Source organism: Mustela erminea, chromosome 5 (genome assembly GCF_009829155.1).
Source record: "Mustela erminea isolate mMusErm1 chromosome 5, mMusErm1.Pri, whole genome shotgun sequence".
Classification (NCBI taxonomy): Eukaryota; Metazoa; Chordata; class Mammalia; order Carnivora; family Mustelidae; genus Mustela; species Mustela erminea.
This window is the reverse complement of record NC_045618.1, coordinates 132,184,237-132,206,847: the sequence shown is the minus strand read 5'-3', so window position 1 is coordinate 132,206,847 and position 22,611 is coordinate 132,184,237. Positions and strand designations below refer to the sequence as shown.

The following is a 22,611-nucleotide window of genomic DNA, read 5'->3' as shown; positions in this document are numbered from 1 at the left end:
CCACATCGGGCTTCTGCTCAGCAGGGAGCCTGCTTCCCCCCTCTCTGTCCCTGCCTGCCTCTCTGCCTACTTCTGATCTCTGTCTGTCAAATAAATAAATAAAGTCCTTAAAAAAAAAAAAAAAAAAAAAGAGCAGGCACCAGCAGCCCATTCATTCTCTCTCTCTCTCTTTTTTTTTTTTTTAAGATTTTATTTATTCATTTGAAGGGGAAAGAGAGCACAGGAGAGGCAGAGGGAGAGGAAGAAGCAGACTCCCCCCCTGAGCTGGGAGCCCACCGTGGGGCTCAATTCCAGGACCCCAAGATCATGACTGGAGCTGAAGGCAGACGCTTAACCATCTGAGCCACCCAGGTGCCCCCATTCATTCAGTCACTCTTAATTCCACCAAAGCTTATAGGAAAACTTTTCTATTAGGAAGGTGAGCTATAGGGGCATGTGGCTGGCTCAGCTGGTAGAGGATGCAACTCCTGATCTTGGGGTCATGGGTTCCAGCCCCACCTTGGGCACAGAGATTACTTAAAAATAAAATCTTAAAAAAAAAAAAAAAAGGAAGGTGAGCTATAAAGGTGAATATCCAGGGGCCTGGGCATTCAAGGGGAGGGAAAACTAAAAAAGAGGGAGGGGAAGCTATGTGCTTCCACTTTGAAGATACCAGGCAGAATGATTACACACCTACCTACCTATGCCAATCTCTCTTCTAAGTACTGTACATACAGCCATGAACAAGACAGACAAGGTCCCTAAGTTAGCCGTTTATATTCTAGAGTGACTAATAAACGGCCTTCAAAATGCATAGGATGTATGGGAAACAATTAGCTTGGTTGGAGAGAGTGTGAGTAGCACTAGGGAAGATCAGATATAAGTAAGGCTACTTAGCGATCGTCTGATAAAAGGGCAATGGGAACCCCTCAGAGCTTCCTTTAGGCTGTTTCTTTATTCTGGAGTTAGAGAGGCAGGGAAGTGACTTTTGTTTTGTTTTGTTTTATGTAATTGTGGAACCTGAGGCTCAGGGAAGCAATGTCATCTGCCCCACGCCACCCACGTGTAAGATCAAGCAGGCATGTCTGCCAAGATCCGAGTTCAAAGCCCGTGCCAGCCTTCCTCACTTTTAGGCGCGGTGTCCCGGGGTCCCAGAAAGAGACCGGCGCCAAGCTCAGGGCCAGCTCTGCAGAAAGGTGTTGGGGTGGGTGGAATCAGCATCTCCGGATGGTCGTAGGTGAGTGAGGCCGGCCGGCAGGCAGTGCGGCGGGCTCCGACAGCGCCCCGCCGCTGTGGGCTCTCTGGCGCAGACCGGTGTGCAGAGGCGCCGGCCGCTTCGCGCGGCCTGTCTGTTCTCTCCCCCCTCCCTCCCCCGGCGTCAGTGGTTCGCTCCGAACATCCCTCCCCGCGCGGCGGGTGCCGCGGCCCGCCCCGCTTCCGGTTGGTGCCGGGCCCTATATCCGGTGTCCGCCCGCCCTCGGCTCCGCCGCCGCCGCCGCGATGCTGTCCCGGTCTCGCTGCGTGTCCCGGGCGTTCAGCCGCTCGCTCTCTGCCTTCCAGAAGGTATTGTCCGGTGGGGCCGGAGCACCGGCGGATGAGAAACTCGCCGGCGGGCAGAGGGGCAGCCCGGGGAGCAGGAGGGCGGCGCGCCGGTCAAGCCGGGCACCAAGGGCACCGGGACGCGGAGGCCGCGGGCTGAGCGGCCCGGGGCCGCCGTTGCTCTCGGGGTCGTCTTGCAGAGCCCAGCGGCCCCCCGCCTTCCCGAGGCAGCCGGTGCCCAGTCCCCTGCTGGGCCCCACCCTCGGCGCCCGGACGGAGGAGCCGCCCAGAGCCGCGCCCGTCCGGACACGAGACTCCGAGTTTGGGAGGCGGCGCCGCCGAGTCCCCCGGCGGGATCGGGGCCCGCCCCCATTCTCCCGTTAGTGGACGTCAGCCCCGATGGGAAGTTGAGGTAGTTTGGCAGGCCCAGGGTGCCGACTGGGACTGAGAGCCCTGGCTGTTGTCTTTGCCTCTTGGAGTCACGAGATTCACCTGTCACTAGCACCTCGGCCGCTTTGAGTCTCTCTTAAAAAGCTGTTTCTTCCCTCCTTTCATCATGGGTGACGTCGATAATGTCTTCTTTCTCAACAGGGGAACTGCCCTCTAGGGAGACGTTCCCTGCCTGGTAAGTTGTGCCCTTGCCGTCACCTAACATGCCCTCCTCCTGGGCAGAGCAGTATTTGAAACCGGGGTGCCTTCGTTTCTCCACACGATGTGGAGCGAAACAAAGTGCTATTTAATAACAGCTGTCACTTACTCATTTGGCACATAGTTACCGAGTTTCTGCTGCCTGTCAGGTACTGTGCTAGGCGCTCAGGAGGGATGCAGCAGTTAACAATTCTTCCCTTCCTGGCGCTTAAGGTCTAGCGGGAATGTGTAACTTGCTAAGCAGATGAGGGATCATGAATTTTGATTAAGTGCTGAGAAGGAAATAAATGAAGGTGGACAGAAGGGCCCTCTTTCGTAGGGGACGTTAAAGCTGCAACCCAGAGGTTGTGACAGAGGCGAGTTCAGTGAAGAGCAGGAAAAGGAAAAGGAATAGCATCTACAGAGTCCCTGAAGAAGGGAAGAGCTTGACGGTGTTTTGAAACTGGAAAAAAAGGATTTAGCCAGAAAATTTTGGTTAAAGGAAGAAATGGCATGAGAGAGGAGATGGTGTAGAGACTGTTGGAAGCAGTTTAGTTTTTATCCCAATTTTTTGTATGCCTGACATAAATATTCGTTGGATGAGTCGATCGTATTGTGAGCTTTCTGTGGGCCAAGTATGGTTCTGAGTGCTTTCTGCATTTTGCAGTTTATCATCAAGAAACAATAAGAGAGGTGTTCACAGACCTGTACCCCTGAAACATATAATGCATTATATGTTTAAAGAAAAAGGAAAAAAAAAGGTATTTTCTGTTTTACAAACGCATGCCCCAAGGCTAATAAAGGGTAAGTGCTTTGACCAAGGTCACTCAGCCACCTATTGGTCAAGCCAGCTCTACCTGACTCCTCAACTTAAGCTCTTAACCCACCATGTTGTCATTTACACTCAACAGATCCTTTGAGTTCTTCCTATGTGCCAGGCACTGTGCTAGGTGACAGAGAAACAGTTGGTCTCTACCCTCCAGGATCAAAAGGGCTAGCTGGAGAGCTAGCAAAGGGACATTTATGCACACATAAGGCTACAATTACACTGTGGTGACTGTGAGCAAGGAGTGCAGCATATAATGAAAGGGTGGGATGTAGCCCATCTTGGGAGGGTCAAGAGTGTGGTGAGAATGTCAGTAAAGGCCTGCCTGAAAAAGTGATATTTAAGCCAAGTCTTTAAGAATACGTAGCAGTTGGCCAAGAGAACAATATTCCAGGCAAAGGGAATTGCTTGTGCAAAGGTTGTCAGGCAGGAAGGGACTTGACCTGTCATAGAAATGGAAAGGAAGTCTGGCTGGCTGGAAAGATAGGGAGGGCTGGACAGTACAGGAATGTGTCAAGTTCTTGGACTTTATTCTAAGAGTCATGAGAACATAGGCACCTAGCAGAGTGTAAGTTCATGGTGGACTCTGAATAATAAATATTCCTTTAAACTAGGAATCCTAAAAGTAAACATTTTCTCCATTTATAGACTGGTAGGACAGTGGAAAGAACCTTGTACTTGGGGTTTGCATTGTGGCTGAGGGCTTCACCTTGGGCTAGTCCCCTAAACCTCCAGAGGCCCTACTTATATAAAAAGTGGGAATAATAGCAGATGGTCGTTCTACTTTAGGGAGTTGTGAGACGTGAAAATCAAAATGAGGTCATTATGTGAAAGCTTTTTATAAACCCTAAAGCAACTATACAAATGAGACTTGCCGTAGGATGAACTCTAAATTGGACTCAGGGTTCCAAAACTCAGGATGGGCTGCTGGCTGTTCTAGCTCAAAGATACGCTCTGCTTGGGATTTATACTGCAGAGGCACGGACTACTGGACATGGTGATTTCCTTGACTCTGAAACCCTGGAGATTTGGGGAAGAAGGAGGCAAAAGGGAGAGCTTTTTCTCCTCTCTTGTTTCCTGAGCCCATCATTCATTTAGAAAGAGTTGTTAATCTGAAAAAAAAAAGAAGACCCCTGAAAGAATGTTTCAGGTGAGGTGGCAGCCCTTGTTGTGATTAGTTGTCAGTGGGGAGAATGCCATTATCTGTCATAACGACATTTGGTGGGGCAGACAGGGGCTTCCACCTTGCTGAGTTTGACCAGAGCGCACGACCTCAGAGCTCACGGGAGCGCAATAAACTGAAAGGAGGAACAGTGATTTGCTCAGTAGTGGGGCAGACTGGAGACCCTGGGCTGAGAGTAGCCCCGTCTTTGCTTCTAAGGTGTATGCAGTGAGACTTCCAGCTCAGTGCATTTTAAGTAACCAGGGAAACAGTAACCCAGACCAGACTTGCCCACTGCTTCTCAGATTAGGCTCTGTGTAACAGGATAAGCCATGATAGGTCTTTCTCTAGCTTCAATTTTGTTTGAACACTCGGGGGAGTAGGGAGGTTTTATTATGAAAACATGTAGGGATAATGATAGGTTATGAATTTTAAGATAAGCCCTTAGAATCCCCCCCCTTTTTTTTTTCAAAACACATACCCACTCTCAATCCCACATACCTGTTGCTCTCTGCCATTAAGAAGCAGGACTCTGTGTGATAAGGATTATATTGTTGCCTACTTTTGATCTTGCTCTATGTCAGAGTTAGGGGGTGAACAGATTTTTTTCCTATTCCCAGCAGGTATCCTGTATAAGAGTTGTTGGTTACGAGTTGTTTTGTTTCTTGCAGGGGTCTCCTTATGTCAGGGACCAGGTTACCCTGACAGCAGGAAGATTGTGTAAGTATCACTGGGGAGCACAGATGTGTGGCCACCGGGTATTTAAGACACCAGTTCTAAATTTGACCACCTGGTTTCTTCACTGGCTTCCGGGCCTAGATAATCAAGGTGCTTATGTTGAGTCTGTAGGCCCAACCTTCCGGGCCTAGATAATCAAGGTGCTTATGTTGAGTCTGTAGGCCTAACCATGATTTATGACATGTGATGTACCTTGAGCTTCAGCCCCATGTCAGGTGGAGTGTGCTTCTCCTCAGGTGTTTAGATTGTAATGAAAGTGAAGTTGGAACTCTCTTTATGGGAATAGATACAGAAGGTTGCTCTTAAGTATTCTGCTTGGATACAGGTGCAGCTGAAGGGCTGGAGGTTTAACATTTACTGTGGAGATTTAGAGCATCCTCTTGGTAGCATAGTTACTCATTTTTAGAAACAGTAAAAACAAAAGACAGAGTCAGTTGAGTCCTGGGACTTTGACTACATCAGAGGGAATGCTATTATTGCGTAACAGGGTTTGGAGAAAGGCCACCTGTGTGTGTTTCAGATTAACTTCTGCTTATGAGTGTTGCTTAATGCTCCTTTGCATTCCAAGTATTTTCAGGGTAGCGGTAAAAGGATGCTTTCTAGTTATCTGTTAAACAGCCATCAAGCTGGGTTCTGCAGAGGGGGTACCCTCAAAATGAAGGGTCACCAGTTTAGTTCTTTCACTGTGCATCACGATGGGATTTACCTTTCAATTAAGAAAATGATGCACTCAGTACTAGAAACATGAATTTCTGAGTTAGCTTTTGGAGGGCAATTAGCATTCATGAGTCTTGAACTGTGTGTATTTTTTGATCCAGCAATTCCATTTCTAAGAATCGTTACAGAAGAACTCCTGGTATACCCAGATTTCTCTCAAAATGGCCAAATACAGCAGGATTGGTTAAGCTATGTCATGTTAACATGTTGACACTATGATAAGTGGGGAAACATGGGTTATAAAATAATTCTGTTTTTTACTATACAGTATAATCATGGGTTTTTTGCTGTTTCAAAATATTCTATAAGTGAACATCTGATACTTTTGTAACTTAAAGGTTATTTAGAGCAGGGCGCCTGGGTGGCTCAGTGAAGGCAGAGGTTGAAGCCTCTGCCTTCAGCTCAGGTCATCATCTCAGGGTCCTGGAATCGAGCCCCGCATCGGGCTCTCTGCTCAGCAGGGAACCTGCTTCCTCTTCTTTCTGCCTGCCTCTCTGCCTACTTGTGATCTCTGTCTGTGAAATGAATAAATAAAATCGATTTTTTAAATGTTAAAAAAATTATTTAGAGCAATTTAAAATGTGCTACTCAGCTACTCAGCTGCAATTAAAGGAAAATTGGAACAACTACAAATTTTGATGCAATAAACACAACAAATAAGTGTTTAAAAGTAAATTACTTTTGGGCGCCTGGGTGGCTCAGTTGGTTAAGCAACTGCCTTGGGCTCAGGTCATAATCCTGGAGTCCTGGGATCAAGTCCTGCACTGGGCTCCCAGCTCCATGGGGGGTCTGCTTCTCTCTGACCTTCTCCACACTCATACTCTCTCTCATTGCCTCTCTCTCAAATAAATAAATAAAACATTTTTTAAAAAAGTAAATTACTCTTTTTTAAAGATTTTTATCAGAGAGAGCACAGGCGAGGTGAGGGGCAGGAGTATGAGATGGACAAGCAAACCCCACTGAACACAGAACCTGACACGGGGCTGGATCCCAGGATCCCGAGCTTATGACCTGAGTCAAAGTCAGAGCTTAACCTACTGAGCCACCAAGGTGCCCCAGTAAATTATTTGTTTAAAAAAAAAAAAACACCCCACTAAACTTTGTGGGGTGAGATCACTCTGATCTAATAAAGTACCCACTTTATTTTTAAAAAACTCTTTATTATAAAACATTTTGTTTTTTTATGATTCAAAAGTAAAATGAGACTTTACCCCTGTCTTGCAGTGCCCCCCAAGTTCCTCCTCTTAGAGTCATCCAGAGCTCCAGGTTCTTGAGTGTCCTTACAGAGGAGTCTCTGCAATCGCAAACTACCCATGAGTTCTTGTCCATGAACACTTAACACATGGTTATAAACTTTTTGCAGATCACCTTGTGTTTTGTGCTTTAAAAAAAAAAATAGCATATTTTCCCTTGATTTTTAAAAATAGATCTTATAGTTATTTTGACATTACAAAAGTACAAATAACAAGTGACAACTTAAATCTGTTTTACTTCAGTATTACAAAGGTGCTTGTTATAGAATATTCAGAATCCTAAAGTGTAGAAAGTGAAAGTCCCCATTGGTCCAGATCACGCTCCCCAAATGTGTATGTATATAACAGATAACCATGGGTACTGTATATATCTACATTTCCCACTCTCCAGAGTTAACCACTGTTAATGGTTTGTGTATACAAAGTAGTATCATTCTCTAGTTACATTATTTGAAGTTAGTGTCCTATCAGAAAATATCTTGGTCTTTTGAAGTTCCTCTTGAATGAGTCCAGAATGGACCAATGATTGTCTCCTAGCCAGAGAACCAACTAGGAGATAGGGTTTTTTTGGTGCTTCTACCCTCTCCCAACCCCTGGGCCATAATATCTCGTTTTAATTCTGAGTTAACTGTCTCCTCTTGCTGCCTTATCTGATCTCCGTTTGTAATCCTGCAGACAGAAACCTCATTGTTTGTGGCACAGTGGCAGGCACTGCGAGGGCACCCAGTTTATTTTCCTTGGATTTTGTCTAGGAAAAAACTTAATCGGGAGACTAATCCCTTACAGTGGATGTGCAAAGGATGCTTATCTTTTTCTTCACTGAACCAAATGAAAGTCTGTATTTTGTGGGAACTGACATTTCACTGAGCACAGGGTTCTGGACTCAACCCAAGGCATTTACTACGTAGGGTACCCTTGTCGTCCAGGCTCTGCTGTAGACCTGTTGAGTCAGTCTCTGGGGATGGGGCCTGGACATGAATGTTTTAAAAAGTCCCTCCAGGTGACACTCATGGGCACCCTTGGCTGAGAATCACTGATTTAAAGAGAAAGTGGTCTATGTGTGGGGTTCTAGACTAGCTTGCCAGTGGCTCACCTGCTAAAGGAGTTTACTTTTTTTATGTTTTTTTCTGCAGTATTAACAACAGTAGTGTCTTCAGTGTTCGCTTCTTCAGAACTACAGCTGTGTGCAGTAAGTACCTGCCTTCAGTTTCCTGCCTTCATGGGAATGGTGTTTTAATGGCAAGAGCAACAACTGACAAGAGTTTAATTAAAAAGGAAAAATACGGACTACATGTGACTTCCTCTTTTGCTTTTTTCCCAGAGGATGATGTAATTACAGTCAAAACTCCAGCATTTGCTGAATCTGTCACAGAGGGAGACGTCAGGTGGGAGAAAGGTAAGATTTCAGGGCCTACTTCTTAAGTTGAAGTATTTGATAAAGTTGTCATCACTGACCTCCCCATCTCCCTGCCGCAATAAATTGGGTTCCTCCCTTTTCTACACGACATGTAATTTTTCCTGGCCCTGTAGGGAAGGGGTCTTATAACAACTATCTAAAGGGATTTTGTAGCTACTAGGGTCCCCTGGCCCCCCCACCCCACCTTAACAGGTAGCCTTTGTCTTTTCAGCCGTTGGAGACACTGTTGCAGAAGATGAAGTGGTTTGTGAGATTGAAACTGACAAGGTAGGCTTGTCCTATATTAGTGTAATTTTTTGTGGTCTCCCTTTGGTTTTTTAACCTAATTTTTAAAAAGGGGACTTAACTGTTAAAGATAATTTTTAACTTGCTCTAACCTCAGTTGTAAAAGTGTTGGAATAGCTCATTAAAAAGAAAAAGCTTGGGGCACCTGGGTGGCTCAGTGGGTTAAAGCCTCTGCTTTCTGCTCAGGTCATGATCCCAGGGTCCTGGGATGGAGCCCCACATGGGGCTCTCTGCCCAGCAGGGAGCCTGCTTCCATTCCTGTCTCTCTGCCTGCCTCTCTGCCTACTTGTGATCTCTGTCTGTCAAATAAATAAATAAAATCTTTTAAAAAGAAAAAAAAAAAAGAAAAATCTTTAAAATTTTAATTTAAAAAAAATAAAAAATAAAATTTTAATTTTAGATTGTTCTTAGTATATGTATTATGTACTTCAGTAGCATTAATTTTGTAGTGTGTGTTTGCATGTGTCCATATGTGTGTGTGAACTGCTTCAATTGGGTTTTTGCGTCTCACTTGGAAATACATTATCTGAACATTGCTTTTAAGGTTTCTGAGGAAAGACAAACGGTGAATATTCATGATAGCATTGACTCCTTATTACTCTGAGATCGTGGCCTTGGTGTTTCCATAAGCAGAGTCTAGTATATCTGTGTTGTGACTGTTGTGACTCATATTTGAGATTCTAGACAATTTTCTAATGCTGAGTAAAAATTTGGACTCTTTCTCCCTCGGTCCTTGTTTTCCAGACATCTGTGCAGGTTCCATCACCAGCAAATGGCGTGATTGAAGCTCTTTTGGTACCTGATGGGGGAAAAGTAGAAGGAGGCACTCCTCTTTTCACACTCAGGAAAACTGGCGGTAAAGAAGTTCTCCTGGTTGTCAAGGTCTCCAGTGTTCCCCCTTGGAATTGGGGCTGAGCATAATCTACTAATTCCATGATAACTCCAAGACTGTTTGGCTTTCCGGTTGCTGTTAGTTGAGGGACTAAGACAGGTGATATTTGTGTACTGGGTACTTTTAAGCGGTAAATTCTAAAAGAAGATGGTATTTAAAAAACAAAACCTCGTAGTAACTGTTATTTCCACATATATTTCTTATGCTGGACCTTTTCTTAAAAGTATAATAGAAGATTTTAAAGTTGGTGATTTTTTTTTTTTTTCTTTCTTCCCTCCCCTCCTCAGCCCTGGCATCAGAATCAGATGGGAGCTCTAAAAATAACATGCAGGGCACCCGGGCGGCTCCATTGTTATGTGACCAGCTCTTGATTTCTACTCAGGTCCTGATTCCAAGGTCCTGAGATCAAGCCCTGCCCTGGACATGGAGCCTGTTTAAGATTCTCTCTGTACCCCACCCCCCACTAACCCCCCGCACGTGCATCTCTCTCTCAAAAAAAAAAACAAAAAACGAAAACCCACAAATGCCTAGACCCTATAGCCCAAGGATTCTGACATATTAAATCTGGGTTATCATCCTGGTTATTAAAGTTGTTTTGTTTTGTTTTTTTAAATGCTCTCTCGGTGATACTGATACACAGGGCTGAGAGCCACTATTCTTGTTTTGTTGTGTTTTTTTTTAGGTTTTATTTGTTCATTTGAGAGAGACACAGAGTATAGTCAGGGGAAAGGGCAGAGGGAAAGGGAGAAGCAGACTGCCCGCTGAGCAGGGAGCCCCACATGGGGCTTCCTCCCCAGACCTGGCAGACACTCAACTGACTAAGCTACCCAAGTGCCCCAAGAGCCACTATTCTAAAAGGAGAAGAAGTAGTATTTCATGGTGTCTGTTCTGGAGAATTCAATGTTTTAGTGTTTGTTTGTTTGTTTCACATCTATTCTCATTTCTGAGGGAGGTTGCTCTTTCTCTTGGGAGGAAGTGGGAAATAAGGAAATGAATTTGTATGGCACCTTACAGTCATTCTGAGAGATTAGAAAAGAAAATAACTGTTTTTCTGATTCTTGGTTAAATGCTGTAACTACTAAATTCTGTTTTTCTTTCTTTATCAAAATAGTTGAGAGAGAGAGTAGATTGCATCCTTGAGATTAATCAGGGTAAGACCAAAAGCCCAGAATGGAAATAGTGTGCAGTAGAAGGCTAGGGAATAAGATCAATGCTTTCATCTTCTGTTCATTCCTTTAAAAGAATGTTCTTGTAATTTAAATACGAAACCAGGTATGTACAGATGGATAAAGTAAAAACATCTAATTTAAAGTCGTGGTTTATGAGCATTATGCTAGATGAAGTGCTTTGAACTCCTAAGTCTGAGTGAGCCTTTGATTATTTAAACTTTTATTTTTTAATAGTTAAGAGCATTTTTCCATACGTGATGTTAAAATGGAAGACAAGGCTGTCTGTACTCACATTGCTAGAAATGTGTTGCTTTCATGTATGTGTATCAACATCTTCAGTTGCATAGAAGTTTACATTGCCATGGGCTTAATAGGTGCTTTGAAAGTACTTGCTAGACTTGATCACCAGTCGGTGCTTGTGAATCAGGAAGGCAGCTGAATGGAGGCAGTTATGTAATGTAGGACCTCTAGGAGGCCCGGGGAGTGCAAGGATAGTGCCTTCTATCATTGTGTGCATTTCATAGTGCCTTGTATATAGCCAGTTAGCATTTGTCAGGTGATTGGAGATCGAGCTTTTGCTGCTAACCTTGCTAAGTATCTGTGATTTGGTAGCTTTTTGTTCCAGACAGTGCCAATGGCCTCTGTTTTTCTTCTTTTCCAGCTGCTCCTGCGAAGGCCAAGCCAGCCGAAGCTCCTGCTGCCGCAGCCCCCAAAGCAGAGCCTCCAGCATCGGCAGCTCCTCCTCCCCCCGCAGCATCCATACCCACTCAGATGCCACCAATGCCCTCGCCCTCACAGCCTCTAGCTAGCAAACCCGGTATGCCTCCACCTCCTGCATGTCTCCGTGTGGGAGAAGAACATCTCCTCCAGTGCCATGTTCCCTCACTGGGCGGAATCGGAGACTAATCACAGCTCCGAACAAGCTCCATTGGCTGCTTTGTAGAAGGAACTCTAGACTATATCTGAAGACGGGTTTGGAGCCCAGCTTTCTGTTTACAGCTCTGTGACTTAGGCTAGTTACGTTACTTCTCGGCAGATTGTTCATCTGTGAAATAGGAATGGTACTAGTACACCTCACAGTATCTTTTTTTTTTTTTTTTTTTTTTTAAAGATTTTATTTATTTATTTGACAGAGAGAAATTACAAGTACAATGAGAGGCAGGCAGAGAGAGAGAGAGAAGGAAGCAGGCTCCCTGCTGAGCAGAGAGCCTGATGTGGGACTCGATCCCAGGACCCTGAGATCAGGACCTGAGCCGAAGGCAGCGGCTTAACCCACTGAGCCACCCAGGCGCCCCCACCTCACAGTATCTTAAGGATTAAGTGACTGTTCGGTCTGAAAGCACTGGCACTTAGTAAATGTTTCTCTGATTTCCTTTTTTCTTTGTTTCTTTTCTTTTCTTTCTTTTTTTTTTTTTTTTTGGTGCAAAAAGATGATTTTAGTAAAGCAAAGGGATGGGACCTGTGGGCTGAGAGAGCTGCTCTGTGTCTGATTTTGCTGATGGAGCTGCACCTTCTCTTCATTTTCAGTGTCTGCAGTGAAACCCATGGCTGCCCCTCCAGTAGCTGAGCCAGGAGCTGGCAAGGGTCTGCGTTCGGAACATCGGGTAAGCCTTTGGGGACCACTTCCAGGAAGAGACCGAGGGGACGGTGTTGAGATTAGTGAAGTGTGGCATTGTGGTGTCCCCTTTGAATTGCTGGCAGCTCATGGCAACCAAGTTTAGGAAGTGGCTTGTTCGTAGTCCTCTACTTGTCATATGAGAGGCCTAGAACCTGAAGTCTTCAGAACACCTGTCCAGTGGCTTTTCCCATGGGTGCTGTGCTCCCACTGGCCTGCCTTGGCTGATTGAGCTGTCCGCAGGGGGTGGGAGCTTAGTAGTGTGCCCCTCCATCGCACAGTAACACACACTGCTGGAAATGGTCTTCCTGAGCCCTGTTCCTATCTTCCGGGGACATGTCACTGAGGGCTCCATGGTAGCAGTAGCTGATAGGGGCACCTGTAAAACCTCAAGGAAGTATATGGTCAAGAGTGTGGGTTCCTCTGCCTAAGAAGACCTCCTAAAAATACTACAGCCTCAAAGTTTGTTGCTGGTGAGTTTCCATTGCACAAATAGCTGTTCTCATGCAAGTCTTTATCACCAGAAATCTGTAGTGCTTCTTGAGCTGACTAGCCCTACGCCACACTATTCCTTTTCAAAAATTGATTCTGATTTTTAAATCAAACCATTTCCTGAATTTCCATTCTTGGTCAAACTCAGGCACCTCTGAGCGAGTAGTTTTTGTCTGGCTTTCCTTGTCCTTGCTCAGAGGCGCCAAGGCCACCACGGGAAAGAGAGCCTGGAGCTCTTGTTGTACTTAGGTTCCTAGTCCTTGACACATCGGTCCTTGCAAGCTGAGAGCCCCCTTGGACTGAGTGGGGGGCTTGATCTGGAGATCCCGGACCGTCAATCCTCGTCCTGCTTCCAGGAGAAAATGAACAGGATGCGGCAGCGCATCGCCCAGCGTCTGAAGGAGGCCCAGAACACGTGTGCCATGCTGACGACTTTCAACGAGATCGACATGAGGTGAGAGCTCTGCGTCTCTTACTCCCCGCGCCTTTTTTCTTGAACACTTGAACTTGCCCCAGCCCCTACCTAGTTCTGATTCCAAAACTAACAGCAAGAAGAGGTACTTCTTTGCACTGCTTGTTGATTAAAACCCAGTGACCCATTGGGTTCATTCTCTAATTGCCTGCCTCTGTGACTTAAAAAACTTAGCCATTTATACCTGAATCTTGTGATGTCTGATAAATGAGACTGGTAGTGGTGGTAAACTCTGATGCCTAGTGTCGAGTTGTCAAGTAGAGATGGCGCAATGGGGCCTACCCTTGGGATGGAGAACCCCATGACCTCAAACTAAGAGCCAGAGCCCAGTACCCTGCTGCTTTCTCACAGTGACTGCTCCTGATTTGTGTTCCTTAGCCACTCAGATCTGGGGGGTGAATAAGCAGCAGCTTGTCGTAGCTTTCGCCTTTCACAGCTGTGATAATGAAATGGAAAGCAAGTTGTGTTTTTCAGTAAGAACCCCAGGGTGGATAACCAAAGGGGCAGATTTAGAATACCTGTTTCTAGGGTAGGCTGACTGTCGACTCACCCATTTTCTTCACGGTTTGGTGTGTACAAGTGCCAGCACTGTGGGGAAGAGAATGTAGTTAAATTTGGCTCGCGCGTCGGAGCGTGTACTGTATACAGGATGCTACACTGTCTTTGAGGGGAGTGCAGAGATAAGTGAAAAGAACATCACCCATCTGGAGCTCACCCTCTGAATGGCTACTCACAGAGTAAGGGGCATTTGGGTGGTTCATTCGGTTGAATGACTCTTGATTTTGGCTGAGGTCAGAATCTCAGGGTTCGTTCGGCCTGTGTCGGGCTCAGTGGGGAGTCTACTTGGGATTCTCTCTCTCCCTCTCCAGCTCCCCCCCGCACTCTCTCTCTCTAAAATCTTTTTTAAAAAACAGATGAAGTAAAATCTAGAAAAAGAAGTTTTAGAAGGGTACAAAGTATGAAGTGGAGAAAATGAGATCATTTGTTTTGGAGATGAGGAGCAGAAGTGGGGAGGGGAAGTTTCTGCTATGCTTCGTGGAGGAAAGTGAGTTTTTTTTTTTTTTAAGATTTTTTTTTTTTTAAGATTTTTTTATTCACTTATTTGACAGCACAAGTAGGCAGAGAGGTGGGCAAAGAGAGACAAGGAAGCAGGCTCCACGCTGAGCAGAGAGCCCAATGGGGGGCTCGATCCCAGGACCCTGGGATCATGACCTGAGCTGAAGGCAGAGGCTTTAACCCACTGAGCCACCCAGACGCCCCGAAAGAGGTTTTTAATAGACCTTAAGATGGGTTAGCATTCTGACACAAGTAGCATTGTGGGGAAGGGTCACTCCAGACGATGTTAATAATATGGAGCTGACCCAGGAAAGTCAGGACACATCTGGGAGCTCTCTGCTGTGAGGAGTATGTGGGAAAGAACGGGAATAAAGTTGGATCCGTACTTCAGAATGTTTTGAATGCCAGTAATGAGTTTCTACCTAATTTGGGAGGTAAATCATGAAGTCTTCAGGTCATCCCTTTGCTGCTTTTTCTCAGTGTTTAGTCTGCTCACCTATTTCTCATTAGGGAAATTTGTTTTCTTTTGGAAGGGATCGGAAAAGCCTAGAGAAGGGAGTGCTTTACGGACAGTGTGCTGTGGCATCGTTCACAGAGTAGGTTTCTGCGGCCTGGCTCACTGGCCGTCATCCACGTTGTTGCGAAGCTTCCTAAAAAGACTGGGTGTCTAAAGGTTTCTGTCCTTGCTGTGTGTAGGGCGTAGGGAAGGACCTCGGCTAATGAATCACAAAGGCTGCAGCTTATGTTTCAGTGCATTAGGGCCAAATTGTACACAAATTGAATTGGGCTTTGAAATTCTACCTAATTCCTTAAGACAAAACATGTAAATATTGTGGCCTTGGAAGATGCAGTTGGCCCAACAGCTTTGATCGGAAGGTAAGTGCAGTAGCAGGATCTTGTTTCAGCAGCTAATCAAGGTGTCACTTAACGGTGGCCTGGGGTCTCACTGCAGTCGGTAATGTGGTTTACATCGAGTGCCCTTGGGTCTTGTGCTGATTGGCTACCCATAAGGGGCCTTCCTGAGACCTCCTCCTCTGCCCTGTTGTCCCAGGCCTTGCCTCCAAGGGCAGAGCTCTGAAATAGAAACTACTTAATGACCAGACAATAGCATTTGGGCAGGTTTGAGAGCAGAGATGTTTATCACATCTCTTTCCCTCTTCTGCAGCTCTTGTGTCTTGGGAACCAGTAATGTCTTTAGGGTGGTAATCCTAGCGCTAAATAAGGTTAGACTCAGGAAAACAAACATTTAAACCTAATCAGTGCACCCCCCCCCCTGAAAACTTCCTTTTTCAAAGGCAAACAGTCTGAGGGGGAGTTAAAGTTATACCGTCTTCTCTTTCATGCTAATGTCGAATTAGGCCATTATGGGGAGAAAGGGAAAACGGAGCATTTGGGCCTGAGATAAAGTTAAATTCAATTTCCATCACAGAATGGTATTCTGATAAATACTGAGGTTTCTGCAGCAAAATGATGGGAAAGCCATCTCCTACTAACTGCAGTACGTATGTGGCACATCTGTGGAAAACCAGTCCTAAATGAACAAAGGCTGTTGACATCGCAGAGGCTTCCCAGAAGGCCCAGCTGCGTGTACTTTAAAAGCTCAGGTCCACACATGTCCACTTCCTAAATACCAAGGGAACCACATCCAGTAAACTGATACGAAGGGCAAGGGCTGTGTCTTTCTTATCTTGATGCCCAGCCTTGGCCGTGATTGTGTGGCGGGTGTTAGCACCTGTTGGAAGGAGCAAGTATATGGAATTGCTGACTCCGCGGAAATAGGAGGGAGTCTGTTGACTTTGCCGTGAGCCTAAAAGAACGCTGGTTCCGAATGTGGTCTGTACCTGACCGCGTGGAGCCCGAAACACCTGGGGAGTTTTGTCAGGTTTTTGTTTTCATTCCTTAGGAAATAGGAAGAATGTCACAAGGAAGCCCTGACCAAGTTTGCTGGGGGTTTTGGGCAGTTCTGACAAGAAATACAAAGAATATTGTTTATCTTGTAGGCCTTGTTTATACTGAAAATAATTTTTCCTCAGAGTAGAGAGCTCCGCTTTAGGGAAGCTGGAAATCACTTTCTCGTCCAGGTCAGGGTGTTAGTGTGCTGCGCGAGCTCTTGTTCACGTTCCTGGTCACGGAGTTCTGTGACTTCTGGAACACGAGGGAGCCCTGGAGGGGCTCAGCCTACCCTAAAGACTGACTGGACCCAATTCCTTTGATTCCAGGTTTTGTAAAGAAGCGAGGTTATGGTATTGACCTCTCCTGGACTATTTCAAAACTTGAACTTAGGTAGATGGTCCAGAGTAAGGGAAAAATGCTTACCCAATTGTGTACATGGAGTCAGAAACTGGTATGCAAAGCAAAATAAAGGCTTTGTGGTCACTTGTTTTGTAATGTGTTTTTATAGTAACATCCAGGAGATGAGGGCTCGGCACAAAGATGCTTTTCTGAAGAAACATAACCTCAAACTAGGCTTCATGTCAGCATTCGTGAAGGCCTCAGCCTTTGCCTTGCAGGAGCAGCCTGTGGTCAACGCAGGTGAGTTTGTGGTGGCCGGACCCGAAGAGGTCCGGGGGGGTGTGTGCTCCCACACACACAGAGACCAAGGCTTTATTTCATACCCGTGAAAACATGAGTGTTTTTGTGTCTTTGTTCAGGTATTTCTTGATTCCCTTCCTGAAATGGTGCCATGATTATTTTTTCCCCACTAGCGGGACAGAATAGTTTCTCGTCCAGTTCCTAGCTGGGCAGCTGCTCTGCCGGCAAGCACTCCTGAGCCAGCCCAGCTCTCAGGGCTTCTCCTGTTCTGTCTAGCACCTGCCTTCCCATGGGCCCCGGGATCTTGGGGCCTGACTTCCCCATTTGGCATAGGCTCCAGGGCGACCTTTGATTTCTGGTTGATGGACCTCAGTTGGGAGACCTTGGGCTTGGCCCTCTTTCACGGACTGGGTGCTCATTTTCCTTACTTTTTGCTCACCTGCGTCATTGAAATGTTGACCTTACAAGCCGTTCTCTTTCCTATTGAGACACTTCTCTGTTCCCTGGAAGGTTGGAGAGGGGACAGTGGCACTTTTGTAATCCTGAGCAGTGCCAGGGTCCCTAAAGATCTAGAAATAGAAGCTCTAGTCCCTTTCATTGAGTGGTGCGCTCTGGGTAGGTAGAGGGCTGTCTTTGCTTTGCCCAGATGTGTACCTCTTTGTTTCTCCGTTTTTCTCGTGCTTCCTGACTGGCTCTCCATCCCTTTCTTCTGCCTGCCTGTACAGGTAGGCATTTTGGAGTTATTTTGGCCTCTTTCTCACTAATATGCTTTACCTCAGTGGGTTATCTAACAATACAAGAGTCTTTCTGTGGACAAGATTGCCAAGCTTGTATTTTGTCCTGAGCGCCAGACCTAGACTTCCTGCTGCTGGTTTGCTGGCTTACACTACCCTGCTTCTCCGGAGTCTCCGAGAACGAGACTTCCCTCACCTCTTGTGGAGAGGAGGCCTCGGAATGGGCAGTGCTACCCCTCCTCCCTTTGCTAACCTGCCTTTTTGGGAGCACTTTTCAAACCTAGCCATTCTTCGTTAAGGGAGGGTTTGGGCGAGCTAGTTAAAGGGAACCCCATTTGTACCTGTCCTGTGTGAGGCGGTGTCCTGAGCCTTTCTGTGAGAAATGGGTGCTCCTGTGCTCGGCCTCCGTCAGGGTCTTTGGGAGATGCTAGGATTGGTTGGCCTGGGCATAAGAGGAGCGTGCCACGGGTGATGCGTCGCTTTTCCTGCCGGCCGCTCAGCACGCACTATACCAGACACCGGGGGTTTTTACTCTGTTGACGCAAGTATTTCCGCGTTCGCCCAGGCTTGGGGCGTTACACGTAATGTGTGTTTTCTTTCAACAGTGATTGACGACACAACCAAAGAGGTGGTGTACAGGGATTACATTGACATCAGTGTCGCGGTGGCCACCCCACGGGTACGTTGGGGAAGGAGGTGGGGAGCTCTGGTCTTAGACTCTCCCTTTGCATGAAAAAGCAGACCCCTGGGGAGAGAGCATTTCTGCAATCCTGTCTTTTTCAGAAGGGTGTTAATAAAGAGTAACTTGCTTTTGGCCCACCTATCTTAATGTCAGACCTAAATATTTTAGACTCTGTTAATCACATTGTCATTAAGATACTCAGTGGGGTGGGGAGAGCATCTGCTGGAATCAAGGGACTTACAAGGGTACTGTTCATCTGAACTGAAAACAGCTTCTCACTCTCATCAGGGTCTGGTGGTTCCTGTCATCAGGAACGTGGAATCTATGAATTACGCAGATATTGAGCGAACCATCAGTGAACTGGGAGAGAAGGTAAAGTGGAAAGCAGCGTGTGTGTCAGCTGCCGGCAGGTCGGGGAGCGGGGCGGGGGCGGCCAGGGAAAGCTGGGTTCACCAGGGGTCAGTGCTCAGGGAACCAGAGCCTCTCTGTGCTGGGCAAGGTGTGCAGAGCCTGAGACTGGCAGTCACCCCCAGGAGCCAAAGTCTACCTATCTGGCAGTGCTCAGTCATGGAAGTCACGTGCTCTTATCACAGAAGACCTTATCAGAGAAGGCCTGCTGGGGAAAGCAAAGGTCCTCAAGGCATCGTGCCTGTCCTCGGGTGTGGAGGCCTGGCCACAGGTGTCTCAGCTGAACAGTAGCTAGAAGTTGGACTGTTGATCTCAGACAGGAGCCTTCTGGGCTTCTGTAAGTGAAGAAAGCTGAGTTTTACTTATATTTCAGTGATTCAATCTCCATTCTTAGGCGCGAAAGAATGAACTTGCCATTGAAGACATGGATGGTGGTACTTTCACCATTAGCAATGGAGGTGTTTTCGGCTCGCTCTTTGGAACACCCATCATCAACCCCCCCCAGTCGGCCATCCTGGGCATGCACGCCATCGTTGATAGGCCAGTGGCTGTGGGAGGCAAGGTAGGAACCGTCACTGCTAATGTCCTAGGAGCTAGATGATGAGGAGAGGGAAAGCTAACTAATAATTATGACAATCCACTGTAATTTCAGACATAAGTTGCATCTCTTAGTTTCTGCTTAATAGCTAAGGCACTGATCTTCATGTGGTGTGTGGTTCTGCATCATTTGGGACCTTCTTAGAAAGAAAAACTCTTGGACCCTTACCCAGACCTGATGAAGCAGAAGCTGCAGGTGATTCTGATACAAGTTAAAGTGGGAGACCATGGAGTTGAGGTGACTTGCTCCTTCTTCAGGAGGGGTCCTCAAGCTCCATTCTCAAGGTGCTATTGGGAGTAGGGACACAGTTGGAAACAAGGTCCTTGCCCCTGGGAAACAGGACAGCAGTGAAGATCTCTGAGCTCCCAGGTTGTATGAAGGTTTAGGTGTTCCCTTGGGAGTTTGGGCAATGAAGTCTTCAGCTGGCCCTAGAAGATATGTTGGTAGGAAATTATTTTCTTGGACTCCTGTGTTTTGAACCTTTTTGGGTCTAGGGCTTGTGAATCCAAAAATCCTAGGTCTTCTCCTTTGAAAATGCTCACACACCTAACTTTGCATACTATTTCAGAGAATTTGAGGATCTCCAGTTACTTTTAAAAATTCTAACCCTAAAGAAGAAACTTCAGTCTGCAGAATTGAAGGGAAAACTTTTCCTTTAGACAGCAGATGAATGAAAAGGCAGAGAATGTTTTTGCTTCTTTTAAGATCTATTTGAGAGCGCATGCACACGAGCATGTGCCCGAGTCTGGGGTCGGGGGTCCACTGAATGTGGAGCCTGATTCTCTGGAACTCAATCCCAGGACCCTGAGATCACGACCTGAGCCGAAATAAAGAGTTGGACACTTAACCGACTCAGCACCCAGGTGCCCAGGAATGCTTTTAAAAGGCATTTGTGAAGAGACTTATTTTCTTGGTTAAGCTTTCTTGAGTGGGAGAACTTTGCACTAAGGGTAAGCCTTGGTCTTTGAAAATAGAAGGCTCCAGAAGCAACATTAGTAGGAAAAGCTCTGAAATTGGAAACTTTTCTGTGGGCTGTGCTTTCTCATCTCTGCACTTCCAGTGGGGCTTTCTCTGCTGCAGACAGACCTGTCGACTTCTCTCCTAGGTGGAGGTGCGGCCCATGATGTACGTGGCACTGACCTACGATCATCGGCTGATTGACGGCAGAGAGGCGGTAACTTTTCTTCGCAAAATCAAAGCAGCGGTAGAGGATCCCAGAGTCCTCCTACTGGACCTTTAGGAGGAAGCCACGTACCCTACACACCAACGATGCAGGAACTGAACACCAGTCTTCTCCCTGTCCCCTCATGGGTCCCAGGCTAGCCTGGTGCCAGGCACATGTTGTTGGCCTCCAGCAGGAAACCAGGGCACTACGTAACCAGCAGCCACAGGTCTTTGCTTGGTGTTCTGCCAGGCTCTCCCCTCTCTGCACCCTTCTCTTACATTCGAGTATCTTCTTGAGGCTTAAGGGAGGGAGAGCCTTAGTGGATGCTCATTAATATTCCTGCCTTTCTCCCATTCGTCTTTCGCAGAGATGATTTTGCTTCTCCCCTGGGCCAGTATTCTATAGGGAAACCACTGGGGACCATGTGATCAAGTTTGTATCTTAAAAGTCTGTTCTCCAGAGCCGCCTCGGAGGGTGTGGTGTCTCCCAAGCTCACAGCAGCCTCTGGCCTGGCTGTGCACGTTCTCACATGAGCCCACCTGTGTGGAGGTATTGGCCACAGACCAAGAGGTGCTGCTTGCTGCTTAAATGACACGTTCATTCTCTGCTGCCATGGACTTCAGGATGCCTCTTCTACCTCGTCCAGGAAGCACAGGCCAGGGGATCTGGGGAGGAGCGGGGTAGGTAGTCTGGGGGAGGGGGCCAGAGTCCCCTCCCTGAGGTGGCATGTTGTAACAAGACAGGAGCAGAGCCCACCCTCTCCGTCAGGCTCCGTTTCGGCACAGAAACACACAGCCGTGGTTGTCCCAGCCTTTGCGGGTTGCTTGGAACCATTCTAGCACACTGCTGTCAGAGCAGATTCTAGCACGTCATGGCAGTGGGACAGGGCCTGGTCACAAGGGCTGGCACCTGGTGAGATTGGGGTAAGGGGGCTTCCTGTGGACTGGCTCAGATTGATTTGAGCTTTTACTTGCCATTGGCATCAGCACTTGGACTGAAGGGGCAGCTCTGTTTCTCTGTGCATCGTGGCCCTTGGGGGAGCGGGGTCTCGGGGAGGACGGACTGTGGTGGAAACCAGCCCCAAGATGCTACCACATAGCGGGGAGAACGGGCAGTGTCGCTCAAGGTAGTGTTGCCCCTTGGGTCTGGACCCAATCATTGGAATTGCTTGGAGCAAGTTTAAATACACACATCTTGTCCTGAAAGCTGCTGGGCTTCATTGCTTCGTATCCAGCTGCATCCAGGCCTCAGGCTGCTGCCCCTGACACCGGGAGCCACTGACTTAGTGCACGTGCCCGTTTGGATCTTGAGCAGAGAAGCAAGGCCTGGAGGGTGGGGTGGGGGGAAGGGTCGGGAGCCGATACTGAGTGCCTGCAGCATCTACTCTGTCTTCACTATTCAGAACTTGTACCTAAAATATTTAAAGAAATTGATTTTAAATGCAAATTAAAGGGCAAATGTTCTCAAAAGGTTCCTGCTTCTGCGTTCCTTTTAGTTCCCACGGTGCACAGCCCCAGCACTGTGACTGTCCCGAGCCTTGGAAGCCGCAGCATGTCCCCAGGGTTAGTCCATGAGATGCCAGGCTTCTGGTTACTGTTGTGCTAATCTGACAGCAGGTGGAACCCTAGCTGTCCCGTCCCTGTGCCAGGAACGTGCCTGGCTTCCTTCCGGTGAGCCCCTCTGGCCCAACAGGCCGCACTCTTGGAGAGACTTCACAGTGGCTTCGCAAAGGTGTGAACCAGATGTCAAGAGACAGGCATTTTGTGGGGGCTCGCAGCATTTCTGGGATGGACTGAAGAGGTAGGCGCAACTGCGACAAGTCTGCATTTTGGACTTGATGGCCACATACACCAGGGTGCTCGCGGTCAGTGAGCACAGATGACTAGGTCACCTGGGAGCAGTGTCTGGGAATGTAAGCAGTCAGGGTTGGGAGCTAACCTAGCCGGACTGCGGGGGACAGACATATGGCGTCTGAGCTTAAGCAACGTCCCCACCTGCTGGGCCTGCAGTGATGCCAGTGATGTCTAGGTGGGCAGTCATGGGAACGAAGTGGCCTCAGGACAGAACCAGAGTTAATAGGTTGTGGGGGGGAGAGGGAGAAACGGGTTCAACAAAAGGCAGAACTTTAGTATTAATCTGTCCTGGGCTTGGTGCTAGACGCTTTCTCTATTGTAAACTTACAAAGGAGGTATTATTAACCTCATTTTGTCAAAACGAGGTAGACTGTAAGCCCCATAAGGGCTGCGACACCAG

At 47.2% G+C, this 22,611-nt stretch overlaps 1 protein-coding gene across 1 annotated transcript; it reads left to right on the top strand.

Moving 5' to 3' along the window:
* Nucleotides 1-1,409: 1,409 nt before the first annotated feature.
* On the top strand, nucleotides 1,410-21,829 carry DLST (dihydrolipoamide S-succinyltransferase). The gene is made up of 15 exons (XM_032344917.1): nucleotides 1,410-1,542; nucleotides 2,110-2,143; nucleotides 4,805-4,853; nucleotides 7,975-8,030; nucleotides 8,163-8,237; nucleotides 8,470-8,525; nucleotides 9,288-9,399; nucleotides 11,266-11,421; nucleotides 12,132-12,208; nucleotides 13,068-13,165; nucleotides 16,641-16,771; nucleotides 18,111-18,184; nucleotides 18,476-18,559; nucleotides 18,990-19,157; nucleotides 20,299-21,829. Exons 1-15 carry the CDS (start codon nucleotides 1,480-1,482, stop codon nucleotides 20,431-20,433), a joined length of 1,368 nt encoding a protein of 455 aa, XP_032200808.1. The 5' UTR covers nucleotides 1,410-1,479; the 3' UTR covers nucleotides 20,434-21,829.
* Nucleotides 21,830-22,611: the final 782 nt, after the last annotated feature.